We start from the raw sequence: 16,194 nt of genomic DNA on the forward strand, positions 1-16,194 counted from the left end.
AGTAGCTTCAAAATCACTGTCAGTTTTTGCAACCGTGATCCTCTCGTATAAAAAATACTGTGAACATATTGTATGACTATCAATCAGCCCCCTCGTATCTCTCTGCTGTCCCTGCTCTTCTGAGGGCTCACTCAATCATTAACCTAATCTACTTACTGAAAAACTCCCACAGTGTTTGCATGAGAACTCAATGATAAGCTATTTGAAGTTGAATGTGGTGATGGGACGACCATTGACATGGACTTAACTGTTTGCTAATCTGTGGCTGCCTTTGATTCATCAGGAAATCAGGAGCCAGTGAAACAGCAGAATGAAGAGAAACAAATGGCTTTGCATCCCATCAAATACAACAGCAACATGCACTGCAAAAAAAAGAAAAGTTGGGTGAACTCAAAATTTCAAGGCAACAAACTTCGATAAAATTTTAAGTTGGACAATTAAACTTTGGAACATCGGAATTCAGAGTTTGCTCAACTCTGAATTCAGATTTTTGTCAAACTTATAACTAAGTATTAACTTATAATTTTACATTGTAATAACTTTTCATCCTTACTTCTGCAATGTGCTGAACTGGCACGATTGTAACGCCGCTATGAAATGTCAGCTAATGTTGCGACCACAATTTTGAGTTAGCATTGATACGCTAATGGCTACTCTTCTAGCTGTAACAAGCAGCGCCGCTAGCATCAGTTAGCCGCTAGCATCAGTTAGCCTTAGCTTTCGCTCATGACCGAATTTCACAACAAAGAAATAAGAGTTAGCAGAACTATTGTCCCTTGTTGTGAACCCCAACTTAAAGATATAAGTAACAACAACTCACAAACTTGTTTTTGAGCAGACAACTGGCTTCCTTTGTTGTGCTAACTTACATTATTGCCCTAAATGTCAATAATTTTTATTTCCAAGTTTTACCAACTTAAATCACTGTTTTAGGCCAAAAAATACAAGTTGGCTTTTTTGCAGTGTGCTTTATTTTACTCACATGTTCTAGAAGACACCTTCAAAAGTTCTGCAAAGATATTTAGAGCTCAGCGTCATTTAGTTGTTCTTGTAAGACATTAGAAGGATTGAGGGCGTCAATCACCAAACCAAAATATTAGTTTTTCAACAATTGTTAACAGACTAGAATAGGAACTTGAAGGGCTGAAACCTGAGAACCAGCAGCTAGACAGTAGCTTGGTATAGTATCTGTTGCAACGACATTTAGGCCGTCATCATTTTGTTTTTTGGTCATCGCCATCTTGTTTTTTTGCAGCCAGTACATGGGCATAACGGAGCAGTCAGCAACCTCCAGGTCTGAACCAGGAAGTGCCTTAAGCCGCATTCTACCGAAAATTCCAACTCGGGGCACTAACGGCGGTTGCAGAAGCATTTGGGTCCATTCATTTCAATACAAAATGAGAAAATTTCTCACTTGATTTATTACCTCAGAATTACACGATGGTCTCAATCACTAGTAAAAATAATCTTATTCAAGATAATCTGATGTTAATAGTGTAAATAATGGCCCCATTTAGAAGAAAATAGAAGATAAAGAATCATATGATTTGGGGCGTGGCTACCTTTGATTGACAGGTCACTAACAAGGCAAGTCGTCATCAGGAGAGAGGCAAAGCAATGTGTATCCACGGCACTGGACTAACAGTCACTCCAAGGAGTCGCTGTTCCTTTTTCTTAGTTTACAGACTGCACTCATTCACCCATTCACGCACACATTCATACTGGTGGCCGAGGCTATCCAACAACAGTGCCACCTGCCGCCATTGGGAATTCATTCACCCACCGATGATTCCGCATCGGTGGGCAAATTTGGGGTTCAGTATCTTGCTCAAGGATACTTCGACATGTGGGCTGCCATGGTAGGGGATCGAACCACCGACCTTCCGACCAGTGGGTGAACACTCTACCAACTAAGCCACAGTTGCCCGTTAATGCTAACATGAATTAGCAGCGGCTTCTCTCAGTCAGGTTGAGGTGTAGAGAGGCTGTAGTCAGTGATCAGATCCCTCTCGCTCCTTCACAGTCCAGATATGGTCTGCTCCCCGTTTCCAGAAACACAATGCCTCAAACGGACAGTCCACAAACCACGTCGCGGTCACTATGTCCTTTATTTATACAGTCTATGATTGGGAGCTGAAAGAATATTATGTTATAAGCTCATACTACCTCTAGCTAGTTAGCAATTAGCATCTATTATTAAAAGTAAACTCCTTAAAGAGTCTTTCTGTCCAACTAAACACTGAACAAAACATTTTAGCAACCAAAACGGTACAATTAACTGTCAGGCACACCAGAATAGTCGACTGCTATTATATAGGTAAACAATAACAGACTCCTAGAAATCTGGAACCACATTGCAGACCAATGTTCAATAGCTAACATTCACAAGGTGGGCTTGTCTATATCAACCATGTACAGTGCAACCAAATCCAAATGAAACAGGTCTAAATACCATTTGAGAGGAACTCAAAAATGCTGACTTTAAACTAAGAACTAATTTCTCTTATCTCAGAATTATGATTTAATTCCCCAAATTCTGACTTTAATCCTGGAACAGAATTCTGAATTTGTTGTCAAAACTAATTTCTTTGTTGTCAGAATTCTGACTTTCTTCTCAGAATTCTTACCAGACATCCCCTATTCCTGAACCCAATTAAAGAGGGTTTTCTGTTGTTATTGCAATTTCCATCCCGTCACATGAATAAATCTTCCTCTCTGAAGATTCTAATTTTTCCAAAGTTTAGCCAAGGAGAACATCATTGGTGTTGTTGATGAGATGTTGTGGCCAGACCAAAAAAGGGAGGATTCAACCTCTTTCTATTTCTTACATTCAGCATTTTTTTATAACAGATGAGGATGAGGCTTAGACTTTAGAGTGTAAAAATTAAAATATTGAAAATAAAGTCAGATTTCTAACCTAATGACAATAAACTCAGAATTTTGACTTTACACTCAAACTCGATTTGTTATTCTAGAAATACTGACTTTAATGTCAGAACTCATCTGTTATTCTCAGAATTCAGACTTTATGACTAGGAGAATTATTTAAAAAAAAAAATCTTTAGAATTATGGCATTATTCTCAAAAAAAAAATTCAAACTCAAAATTCTGTCTGTAATCTCACTTTTATCTAAGAATTTTGAGTTTATTCTCATAATTCTGATTTAAAACTTGCAAACTAATTTCTTCTTTCTCAGAATTTTGCTTTCAATTTCAAATTTCTGATTTAATTATCTTTAAGTTTACAAACAGAAATCTCAGAATAGAATTCTGACTTTATTCTCAGAACCTTAATAAAAGTCCCATTTGTTATTTTTAGATATTATAATATCAATATTTATTTTTTGCCATTATTTGGTAAATAGCTCAAAACATTACATAATTTTTTCTTCCTTTGGAATTTCAGGAAATACAAAATAATAAATCACAGTCGAATTCCAACTGTTCCAAATTCCAACATGTATTCTTACCACAAAAATAGTTTATTAGATATCACCCAACAAAACATTACTTGCGCTACAGTGATTATTTAATGGAATATCACATTTTAAGGCTACAGCCCATAAACCTTTAGACATGAGGACAACCCAGACGACACACAGACACAACCAACACAAATACAACAGAGTGCTACGCATTATATACACAAAGAAACGTTTACAATAGAGATGACAGTCCTGTGTGAACTGGAAGATGGTAAAAGTGATATTTTTGGGATTCATTATGGTAACACTTTACAATAACCATCATTTATAAATGGTAAACAGATAGTTTGTCAATGGTTTATTATCATTTATAAACCACATATAGGCCATTTAGAATGGTAAATACATAATGTATTAATGTTTAACTAACAACATCATTTATACATGGCAAATAGATGGTTTATTAATGGTTTATTATCATTTATAAATCATATATAGGCCATTTAGAATGGTAAATACATAATTTATTAATGTTTAACTAACAACATCATTCATAAATGGTAAACAGATGGTTTATTAATGGTTTATTATCATTTATAAACAATTTATAGGCCATTTAGAATGGTAAATACATAATGTATTAATGTTTAACTAACAACATCATTTATAAATGGCAAATAGATGGTTTATTAATATAAATGTATAGTTAATTTAGCTACCATTAACAAACAATGAAATTATAATTAATAGTTTATGAATAGTTGCACTCATTTTAACGTTTTTAACATCATATTAAGTATGTTAATGATTTTGAAATGATTCATATACCTTTAAGAAATTGGTTTAAGACATTTAAAGACTAAATATGTCTAAATGCACTTTGTGAATGGTTAATTATTGGTCTATAAACCATCTATAAACATCACTTAGTTGGTTATTGTAAAGTGTTACCTTCATTTTTACCCACAAATGACATCAGGAACTAATCAGCCTGTCAGGCTGCAGGGTCAGAGGAGTCCAGTGATCTTCATCATTTAGCTCAGAATGTCCGACTGGATCCAGTGTCAGTGCACTTCATAGCTATGGGTTCATTGTGAACTCGTCGTCGTCCTCAATGTCAAGCTCCTGGTCTGTATCATCTGACACGTCAGAGTCCAGCTCAGTGTGGGACTGCTGCGGGGACACGGAGCGCAGGCAGCAGCCCGCCTGGCCCAGCTCCGAGGCCGGGACTGTCTGTCTCTGCTCCGGGTTCTGGATCCCGGAAGGCTCGGTCAGCTCGTCTCCTTTAGTACTCCTCCCTGCTGAACTGTCCTCCTCCACCTCCCTCTTACCTCCCTGTGGATTCTCCTGAGACAAATGGAAATAGATGGTTCATAAATTAAGAGGCATGTATCATTACACTGTAAAAAATGTCTGTTGATTTAACGGTAAAAAACTGCTAAACCATGACAGTAAAAGACCTTAAAATGGTAAATGGGTTAATTCAGTTTCAGTAACAATGAAACACTGTAAATGTATATATCAGACAAAACAATAATTTTTTTACAGTTTGTTTGTTTTTTTAGTACATTACTCCACTGTAAAATTCACTGGCATTGTGTTTGTCACAAAAATATACTGTAGTATAAATACAAGCCATCGCTGTATTTTTGCTTTTATTTTTTGTAAAAATACTTTTTCTCACTGTTAAATGTACTAAACACCATAACTCTAAGAAACATATACTGTAATTTTTAATGATAAAATCTCTCATTTATGCAGCATTTATAAAGTATTTTCTTGTCAATTATATGGCAGAACAGCATTTCTTTTGATGGAATTTTTTTTGTTTTGTGGTAAAATATGGAATAAAATGGCAATCTTAAATGTGAAATCAACAGTGCTAATATCATTTTACCGTATTATTAGAAAAAGTTGCACCATATTTATTAGAGTAAAGTTTTGGCAACCACAGCTGCCGTTTTTTTTACCGTAAAAACAACAGTTTTTTTTTTACAGTGTACCCTTTAAATATAGTGAATAATTATATACAGGTGCATCTCAATAAGTTAGAATATCATAGAAAGATTTGTTTATGTCAGTAATACATCGACCACCATATTGGTTATCGATTATTTTTTAACCTATAAAATCTGCATCGGCATGTCAGTCGGGCTCTAGAATATATAGTACGGCCACAGGACATGTAATGCTAAAACTGGTAAAGGTTCATTTTTTTGTTATTCAAGTGCAGCTCGATAAATTAGAATATCATAGAAAAGTTTATTTGTGTTTCTTAGTTTCAGAGATTCAATTCAAAAAGTGGAAATAACACATTATATAGATCAATTACACGCAGAATGAAACATTTCATGTCTTAATTTATTTAATTTCTTCTAATTATAATGATTATGGCTTTCATTTAATGAAGACCTACAATTCAGTGTCTCAAAAAATGTTAATATTACAAAAGACCAATTTTAAAATGTATGTTTAATGTGAAAAGGTTGGCCTCAGAAAAGTATGACTTGAACTACAGGAAATGGACTTTTCCATGATATTCTAAAGTATTGAGATGCACCTGTAATTGTTAATAATGGAATAGAAGCAAAGTTTTAATAAAGGGCCGAAGCCTTAATGTGACAAAACCTCTCACCTGTTTTAATCGTCGCCACTTCGCTCGTCGATTTTGGAACCAGGTTTTCACCTGAAAGACAAAGTGAAATACGAACAATCAAACATTATTTAATGAACAACAACAGGGGATGCAGATAGAACAAAGATGTTAAAATGATAACTGCAGAAAATATTACAAGCAGCAATAGATGCAGATGCTCCATGGGACAAACACAATAAACGAGCCTACTCAACTTGTTTTACTATTTTGATTGATATTGGCAGTTGTGATACAATTCACGATATTGGAGAGAATAAACACTTTTACATCATTATTCTCATTTTCATTGAAAAATGTATTTAAATGACAATGCTGTGATTTTTTTGTGAGGATTTCATTTGTTTGGATCTCCATTAGCTTTGGCTATGGCCATTGCTACTCTTCCTGGAGTCCAGACTCAACACAATTGTCTTATCACTGCATTACACAATTACATAAAACACACAACACAACAAAGCAACAGAAACAACAACTAAAACAACTCACGACAATTTACAAAACAAAAACAAAAATAACATTCATATATTAGGACCTAGGATCACACAATAAGTGTGAAGAATACCAAACAACACACCATATTGCGATTTCAGTCAAATTTAACATAATTATGTAGCACCATTACAAATAAATGCCTTAACATTCAAAGCCAGGTCAAAGGTCAGATGTACACAGGGGCATTTAGGAATATGAGGACATTCAGGAACTTTGTTGAGCTTTTTTTGTTGTTTGCCTTTTTTAAGTGAGCAAGGTCTTTTTTTTTGCGGCTGATTTTAATGCAGTTTGGTACCTTTTACATTCAAGGAATAATAAAACCCATCCCTTTGTAAATCTACTTGTTTTTAATATGAATTCAGCATTAGAATCTTGTTTGAGCCTAAACCCCCGCTCTAGGGGTGCTGTGTGTGTATTTCTGGCCTGTGTGTGTGTGTGTGTGTGTAGGTATCCAGTAGGACTTCGTATTGACAAGAACCTTGCGATGCAATGGTGTCATGATTGAGGGGTTACAATCATGGCTAGAAGAGTAATAACATAACACTTTATTAGGTGTGTACAGGTGTTGTGAATGTAGGGATAATATGCGTATACATATTGAACTATTTGCATATTTTTACAAGCTACTTGTAACCGCTCCTGTCCTCTCCACTCTGATCTGTGTAAACAGCCTACAGTTCTGTGTGAATATTTGTCATGTGACCGTTTGTCCCAGCAGAATCAATCATGGCTTTAAAAAATTTTCCAGATGAGTGCAGAATCTAATATTACAGGATCTAGACTTTTATTTTTTCTCATTTTTGGCCATGTTTTAAATGAGACATGTAAAATAAAGTGATTTTGACCGAAATATCACAATTTTTTTAGTTTTGTTTTGGTTATTTTATGGAATTTTCCTTATCTATGTAAGAAAAATTCGAATTCTGACAATAGTGACTTTGTTTACATTGTCTTTCTACAATTAACAGTGACTTTTGTGTGAACTTTCAAAGAAAACATACATTTCATTGATATTTTCTATTAAGCAGCAAGATATTTAAGGAGTATTTTTAAGTTTTAGAACTCAGTAAGCTTTTTAAGATTCTGAAATCAAAAGATTCTGAATTGAACTTAAAATAGTTAGAAGGAAATGTTCCTTATTTTATCAAATTTAAGATTTTACTTTGTAGGAGGAAGTGTACATTTTCTGTCCAACAGTTACCACATATTCTCTTGTTTTTTGGTTGTAATAATTTTTTCTGTCTTCCATTTTCTATTGACAGTTTGTGGTCAAATTGTGTATTATTAATAGTATTATATTTTGTTAATATTATTTATATCAATAAGAATTTCTGCGAATTAGTCCTACAGACGTTCTCTTTTCACTAACAAATTATGCCTGATAATATTTCTTAATATTGTAGCTTTCGATCCCACTTTGAGTCATGGTAAAAATAATAATAATAATAATAATAATAATAATAATAATAATAATAATAAGTAAAAAAAAAAAAAGAAAGAAAGAAAAAAAGCTCATCGGCACGCGTGACTTCCACCAGCAGAAATAAACAACAAATCAATAATAGATCAGCAGCCTCAACGGGAGAATCAATTACAGTTAATATTACTTAATGAATGAGCAGTTATTCATTTCTCACCTGTCTCTCGCTGAGCTGCAGCATCTTGGCCAGCCGCTTCCTCTCCGGGGGTGAGAGGTATTTCTGCGTCTCAAACTTCTTCTCCAGCTCGATGGTCTGGTCGTTAGAGAACCGGACCTGACCGCCTTTTCTTTTATGTAAGGGCCGCTGTATGAAGGGAGTCCACAGGAGAGGTTTCCCTTTAGAGAAGGAGGAAACAGTCCATAGTTAAGTTTTACGTTTTTCAAGTATTATTTTTACGGCCGTTTCGGTTTTATAGATGGAGGCAAAGATACAGAGAGAAAGGGGGAGACAGACGGGAAGTCATGCAGAGCCGGTCTCGAACCCGGATCCGCTGCTTGGCAGAGTTTATGGGCTCTACCGGTGATCGACCGGGACGCCCCGGATATGATCAGATTGGCACCAGCACGTAATCAGCCTATATAGAGAGCAGACTGACTGATGGATACAAATGATGAAAAGATAGTGCTAAACGGTAAGAAAGTGGAAAAAGAAGAGCATATACAGCACCGCAGAGCATATTAGAGCACCGTAACATATACGGGAAACAAAAACCTGTGAAGACATATTATCCACTACTCTTTAAATAACTTGACTATTATCCGTAGACCAAATAGTTACAATTCACATATGTGAAGTTCAGAAATAACTGTGCTATTATCATTTTTATATTGTTATTATTGATTTGATTTTATTACTACTAATATTATTATTATTGTATTATTGTTGTTATTGTTACTTTATCATAATAATATTATTAATATTCTATCATTCCAATTTTTAGGACTTTGTCAATCAATTTATTTCGGATGACATCATATAATTGTTTTCAGTTTCTGTCTTAATTCATGCTTTTTTTTGTTTTTTAAATGTTTTTTAAATTTCAAATGTGTCTATGCACCTTTAATACTATAGAGCTATTAATTGAGTTCCTGTTGAATTGAAATGACTGAAAACTAAATGATACCACAGTCCAAGAACAGTAGAATTTTTTTTTTAATCAAAAATGTGGATTCTTCGTGGGATGAAGGCTGCAATTTGTATTAAGGAAAAGTATATATTTTTGTTTTACACCGTATGAAAATTCCTAAAATAATAATAATACAGTAATGTATTGGGGGTTTCTCTCAGATTTAATTACTAATTATAGAACTTTTGATGGCAACCTAAAGACTTGGGGATGAAACAAATAATAATTACACAATGCTATTTGGGCTCTAATAAACATGATACATGCAGTTGTTGGTGTGTTGTTTTGAAATGAGTCAGATTGATTGCAGAGAAAGGCCTCAGCAGTGTAATCAGGGCTGGTTTCCTCTCCGGTTAATGGCTGGGACAAACAATAGCAGAGGCTGCGGCCGCCACACTGCTCTTTTAAGGAAGGTCGTGACAGAGTGAAAACTATGGCCAAATATCCGCTTCATGTGCTTCCTGCTTTGCGGTGTGATTATAGGCGATGGCATCCACCAACAGCCGCTCATGTCCTCTGCTCTCACTGACACAATACTAATGTGCTGTGGTTGAAACTTCTGTCATAGGCCTTCTTATTGCTGCTCGTTTCCAAAGGAAGTTAGCTAATCCAGTCTCATGAGATATATCCTCAAAACAAAAAGATGATGAAAGGAAAGCTTAGAATAAAGGTTAACTTCATAATAGGATCACCCTAAATTAATCATATGAAATAGAGAAGCCTTTTGGAGTCTGTCTGATATTAATACAGTTGGAATAACTACACAGTCTTTTCTTTCGACCTTTTAAAGGGAAGTTACAAACTAACTTATATCTAAGCTAACATGAACATTTTCTTCGACTGATTGGTTTTTAGACCAGGGATGGGCAACTGGAGGCCCGGGGGCCGCATACGGCCCGCACCCTCACTTGAAGTGGCCCTCAGTACAACTACATGCATTTGAGCATGAAATCTTAAAAGTGCAGTGTAAAAATGCACAAAATCACTTCTTGCAATTAATGTTTTTCTGCTGTTCTTGCACTGATAAAATAAAAATCACAGTAAGTGTTTATTTTTGATTTTCTTCAAACCTATTCCTATTTCTACTGTTCTACGTGCATTTGAGCATGAAATATGTTAAGTTAGTGCACTGTAAACATATTTAAAATTGCAGTTTCATCATATCTGGTTAAGTGCACGGTCCTATATGTGGCCCTGTGGTAGTGTCAATGAAAAAACTGTGGCCCCCTCCATGATTTAAGTTGCCCATCCCTGATTTAGACTATTTGACGACGATTCTAATTGAAATAAAGTCCAATGACAATTTCCTCAATTACGACTATTAGAGCACGACCAAACGACGTTTCCATTTCTATGGTTCTCTTTCTACTAGTCTTTTTAGCGGTGCCTCTGGACAAAAGAGAGTTTCTGTGAGCACCAGACTGCGGTTAGAAAAACGTCATTTTACTGCAGACAGGTCCGACAGTCTGTCCGGCTCAGACTTGGATCTAGTTCTTCCGTGCCTCCCGTTTCTCCAACGGGCCTAACAAAACGCGTGGGCCTCCAGCAGGCTGGTGTCGGAGTTTTTGCTCCAAGGCAACAGGTGAAACAGCGGGGCGACGCTCCGCTCCTGGCCGGGGGAGAAGCCGCTCCGGCCGGCGGCGGAGCTCTGACCTCCCGCCGGAGCTCCGGAACTCTTTCCGCGGGATTAGAGGCTGAAGCCGGCATGAAGCCAGATTTGGGTCTGTCCACGACGGGCTGGTCGCTGGAATCTGGTTCTATTATAGCTATATCAATAGACATATTCTCGTTTGCTTGGCCTTGGTCACATAGAGGCATCAATATAAATTATTTTGGCCTTCTAACGTAAGTTCCTTGTAGTTGCTTTCACCAATTATACTGGGCAAAATAAGCGAATTTATGTTTCTAGTTATTAAAAATTATGTGTGATAGGAAATATCTATTTCATAATCTTTATAATCCACAAATTAAGTCACGTGATAAATGACTAATCCTAAACTGTTTGTGTTCAGAGGCCTTTATAGTGCCGTGGAGTCTGTTTGGTTTTTATTCTCTATATGGTTTTAATAGAAATGTGTAATGAAAAGTGACATAAGATGACTTATGTTGTGATTCGTCACTATATAAATGAAATTGACTTGGACTCGTAACTATAATATGCTTTAATAGAATAAAGAGGAGGAGAAAATATGAATAACTAAATAACCTTCACACAAACTACGCACACACACATATAGCCTATAGGCTACTTTAAAAAGGAGAGGAAGCTACTGTAGGCCTACTTACTGTAATCTAATTCTACGATTTTTTAAAACAATTTCCTCCATAACTTACAGATCACTTTGAATCCACTTGTCATCATTTGATTGGTGTTAAAATGACATAATATTAAATGTATTGCAAGAAGTCAGTGTTTTGTAACAGTGGTTGGAACATTAAATCCACTATACAGAAAAAAACTGACAATGAAGGAAACTTTTTTTTTTTTTTTTTACACTTTCTGCTCATATGTATTAGCTTTTTGTTTGGATAAAAATGTAAACACTTATTATTTTATACACAAAAAGTAGCAATGTGTATTGTCCATTTTTAACCAATAACCTAGTGATGAACTTGAATTCTACTGAGGGTGTGCAGCACAAGGGTCACAATTCAAACCTGTTTCTGATTGAAGTACTTGTGTGTGTTACAATTGCCCCCGGTCTCCCCTTTTTTTTATTCGAATCCTGTATATCTTTGGTGTTGGTGAGGAAACACAAAGCGCTGACATGTGAGCCTCAACAATCAACCTTTCTCTAGAATCACTTACACCTTTACTTGTACTTTACTTGAGTATTTCCACTTCATGCTACTTTATACTCCTCTACATCTCAGAGGCAGATATTATACATTTCATTTTACTGCATTGATTTAGTTAGGCCTACTTAGTTTTTCTTATATTTTGTGTCAATAATCTAAATTTGCAAATAGGTTATAATATATTATTATAGGTTACACCAAGGATGAATGCATCAATAATTATAATTCAACAACATAATTGGCCTATATGCTGCTGAAATGGGCCATTCTGCATAATTTGTACTTTTAATTTTAGTATTTTGATGTTAATAATAATCTTAAGTAATTTTGACTGCAATACCTTTACTTGTTATATTATTTTTTCACTTTACATTACGTTTAACTGGCCTATTTATTATTTTACAATTTTTTTAATTGATTAATCCACATGAGGACTATGTGCATAATAATAATAATAATAATAATAACAATAATAATAATAATAATACAATATATATCACAGGTGCTGGCCTAATAAGCAGAAGAGTAGGCTATTGTAAATTAACCTATAAAAAATGAAAGGAATCTTTTCTGAAAGTTTAATTTGCGTTTTTTTTTCTGAGTTTGTTTATTGTATGATAAGGGAATATGAGGTCATACTTTGTTTTTATTTAACACGAGCCCCTTCCTCTTTTATTGTAGCCTAATTTAAACTCTTCTAAATGAGACTCGATCCTTTCTGCTAAGATCCCATTAGGCTTGATGTGCTGCCCTGTTTGCTTTATTTTCTTCTCGCCGCCAACCATAAAGAAAGTCAGCCACATCCTCGCGGGCCAGGCAGAGGAAGTGCAACAATATGTGAAAAACGGATCCCGGGCTATCAGAGGCCGAGTGTTTCCTGAATATGTCTGTATTGAGGATGTCGATAAAATAATCAGCAGCGTGCAGCGAGCTCCCGAGGAAGCGGCTGGCCGGGGTGAGCCAGGAAAACATTCAACAGCTTCTGAAAGCAGATTTACTCCTATCGACAGGCTCACAGCTTCCGCTATGAACGGAAAAGGCCCAACACAAAGTCAGACGGTGCGCCTGTCACACTATATTCAAGAGGGCTATCACTCACAGCCTCTAAGGCACCCAGTCTAACATGGACTCAGATCCCTAAAACTTCAATTAATTCAGTATCCTTAACCTTATCCGAAGATCCGAACTCGGGTCCTGGAGTCACTCACATCTGTCACTTGGTAAACAACTAACCAAACCTGAATAAGTTTGAACCATGGGAGGAAGGGGGTTCGAACCCATGACCCTCTTGCTTCTGAGGCAAAATCATTAACCACTACACTACCGTGTACACCACCATAAACTGTCCTTAAAGCAATTAATAAACCTTCTTCCATGAACTTCTGAATCTGTGCTAATGAACGCTGATTTCCCTATACTATTATACTTACAGGGTCACATATTTAATAACTGCATCAGATTTCAACATTTTATTGTGTGTGTTTCCTTTAACCCGATATAAATGGTATCTTTAAAAGGATTATACAATTAGTAGGCCTATTAAAAACAAATGTATGGAGTTCCATGCGTCCCTAAAGCCCAGTGGATATGACAATATAAAAAGGATTAATCTCCCCAATCTCATTCACATGTAAGCCAAAAGAAGTATTTTTGCATGTATTTACAATAATTGTCTTCCCTTTACGACTTAGTGGTATACAAATGAATTAACACACACACACAGTCGTAAATCAGTGAAATAACAAATGATTTAGAGCCCAGCTATGTTTTCGTCACCGGCTGATTTGCTCCTCTGATGTTTCAGAACAATGGAAGTCAGGAAAAAGAGTCAAGGTTGCCATGAACCCCCCCACCACCCCCACCCCTATCACCGCCACCACAGAATGGATAAACCTGCTGCCATTGTGGCCCCAAATATGTCTGTCACAATAATACCGTGACTCATATGTGCGTGGTCAGGAGCTGAAGACTCTTCTTTTACACTGCAGTCTGTTTATGTAGGCTGAGTAACAGACTGTCTTTCCTTTGACATGCATGCATGACCAAGCGTGATATACTTATGCAAAAATGGTTTCGTTGCCACTGAAAGCAGTGAACTCGAGAAGACCGAAAAGTTTTCATGTAAAGGGTGAAAAGTCCTTCTATTGCCACATCATCTGAAATTGATTTATTTTGGACTCAATTGATTAAATCTCTCAAAAAAGGAAGCAGAACATGTACAGTAACACATTACACAAAAAAGTAACTGGTGAAAAAAGATCGTTTTGAAGTACTAGCTACAGATACTAAGAGTGTCATTTGGCTTATAAATATATGATTGTAGATAACAAAAAGACAGAATCGTGCATATATTATTCTAAATCTATCCATGACTTTTACGCACGCTCGCCAAACTCACCTAGAGGGTCGTGCCTGAGCAGCGCTTGTGCGTACTCCCCCATGGAGCGGTGGTGTTGGTGGTGGAACGGGTAGATGGAGCCGGCGAAAGCCCCGGCGGAGGCGTACGTCGCGGTCAACGCAGCAGCTGCGTGGTGAGACAGCGCCGGGTGGATCGGTGTGGGCTCGTAAATCGGCGTCCTGTACGGCGAGATGAGGCTCGTGAAGGAGGAATTCGGCGAGGGGAGAGTCGGCGTGGGGATGATCGGAGTGGAACAGGACGAGGAGGAGGAAGATGAGGAAGGTGGCGAGGAGGTGGCGGTGGTGCTAGTAGTCCTCCCCAGAATATCCTCGATGTAGAAAGGTGTCGGGTGAGCCGGCTGGATGGGAGTCGGTGCGTAAAGCGGGACGCTCATGGTGCCGTTTGCCGCCGCTGCGCGCTGGAGCTGAGTTCAATCTGCGTGCCTTCTCTCTCTCCCTGCAGCCTTCCTCTTTATCGACACTATCTCAAAGAAGTTCTTCACATACCACTAAACTCCCACTGGAACTGGAGCGCAAACTTCGGTCCACTGGCTGTCTTTCAGGGCTGCGGAGGTGACCGTTAGAGTGTTTTGGTGTCCATCAGGTTGCGGTGGTGGACTAGCTGGTGCTTGGACCAACTGTTGGGGTTGTTATCTGGCTGCAGGCGGAGAAGGGAGGAGATAAGTGGACGGCCAACTTCCTGCAGGTGGCGAGCGCTCTTTTCTGATTGGCTTACGCGCGGCTCCAATCGTGGCGCACAGTGATCAGATGACAGGAGAGAAGAGATAATTGTATTTCAGGAGAATCGGTTCACGACACCCGATCATCTGGTAACCAGCAACCCGATGGTTTAAACGATATTTGGTGCAAAGATGACTCACTTACGCATGTTTTTAAATGCCCAAAGTCCTCGTTACCCAGAATAAGAACAGCATCATATACTTTACTTTCATCTCATCATCAAAAAGTAATGAATCAATGAAAAATCTATCTCCACACGGATAAATGGTAACATCAAAAGGTGCCAAAAATATGAAAATGAAGTGTGAACGTCCCCATAAAGTATCTCCTGCTGCTTCTGTCAGGTTTGTTTTCATTGCTTTTTCTTATTCAAGTAGATTTTATGTTTATTAGTCTTAGAGCCTTTTTGGCAGAAGGCTTATCATGCTCCTTAAAGATTGTGATCATGTTTTCCAGACTGCACTTAGGAAGCTGTGATTCTGTAATAAGCACTTGTGGAAGGACACTGTAAAAGAAAAACAAAAGAAAAACAACTAAAAAGTCTGGCAGCAGAAGTTGCAAAACACTCCCCGTCAAATAAGTTATTTTACGAATAATTTCTTTAAAAATGCAGCGTAAATCTACGTATTTTAAAAAATAAATACATCTGGAGAATAAAGTTTTTTCTTACTTTAATATGATTGTCTTTGGCAACTTTTGCTGACACTTTTTTCTTTTTACATTTTTTATCACATTAAACTTAGCTTTACTGTAAGAACACATTGCAATATTTACATTCAGCAATATGCTGTATAGTTTTTTTGTGTGTGTATATATATATATATATACACACACACACACACACACACACACACACACACACACACACACACACAGACATATATATATTTTCCATAGAATCACTGTAATTATAACCCATTAAACAATTGACTAATACTGTAAAACCATTATATTAGTTAACAGATTTCAATGTTTCAATGGTGACTAAAATGTATATAATGTATAAAAATGCAATAAGATCATAAAACCAAAGGCAAATATCTGTACATTGACAATATTATTCTGTCAATTTAAAGA

At 36.8% G+C, this 16,194-nt stretch overlaps 1 protein-coding gene across 1 annotated transcript; it reads right to left on the reverse strand.

Moving 5' to 3' along the window:
• Window positions 1-3,349: 3,349 nt before the first annotated feature.
• Window positions 3,350-15,017, reverse strand: hhex (hematopoietically expressed homeobox). The gene is made up of 4 exons (XM_059324774.1): window positions 14,378-15,017; window positions 8,211-8,389; window positions 6,061-6,111; window positions 3,350-4,772 (listed from the first exon to the last, which is right to left on the reverse strand). Exons 1-4 carry the CDS (start codon window positions 14,769-14,771, stop codon window positions 4,506-4,508), a joined length of 891 nt encoding a protein of 296 aa, XP_059180757.1. The 5' UTR covers window positions 14,772-15,017; the 3' UTR covers window positions 3,350-4,505.
• Between the last annotated feature and the right edge of the window lie 1,177 nt (window positions 15,018-16,194).

Source organism: Centropristis striata, chromosome 21 (genome assembly GCF_030273125.1).
Source record: "Centropristis striata isolate RG_2023a ecotype Rhode Island chromosome 21, C.striata_1.0, whole genome shotgun sequence".
NCBI classification, from domain to species: domain Eukaryota; kingdom Metazoa; phylum Chordata; class Actinopteri; order Perciformes; family Serranidae; genus Centropristis; species Centropristis striata.

What these genes read in the sequence shown, in the direction of transcription:
- hhex (XM_059324774.1), bottom strand. Translation starts at nt 14,771, where the DNA reads ATGAGCGTCCCGCTTTACGCACCGACTCCCATCCAGCCGGCTCACCCG. An exon ending in TGCAGCTCAGCGAGAGACAG is followed by an intron (nt 6,112 to 8,210) that starts GTGAGAAATGAA and finishes TTTGTCTTTCAG; the next exon opens with GTGAAAACCTGGTTCCAAAA. An exon ending in AGTGGCGACGATTAAAACAG is followed by an intron (nt 4,773 to 6,060) that starts GTGAGAGGTTTT and finishes CATTTGTCTCAG; the next exon opens with GAGAATCCACAGGGAGGTAA.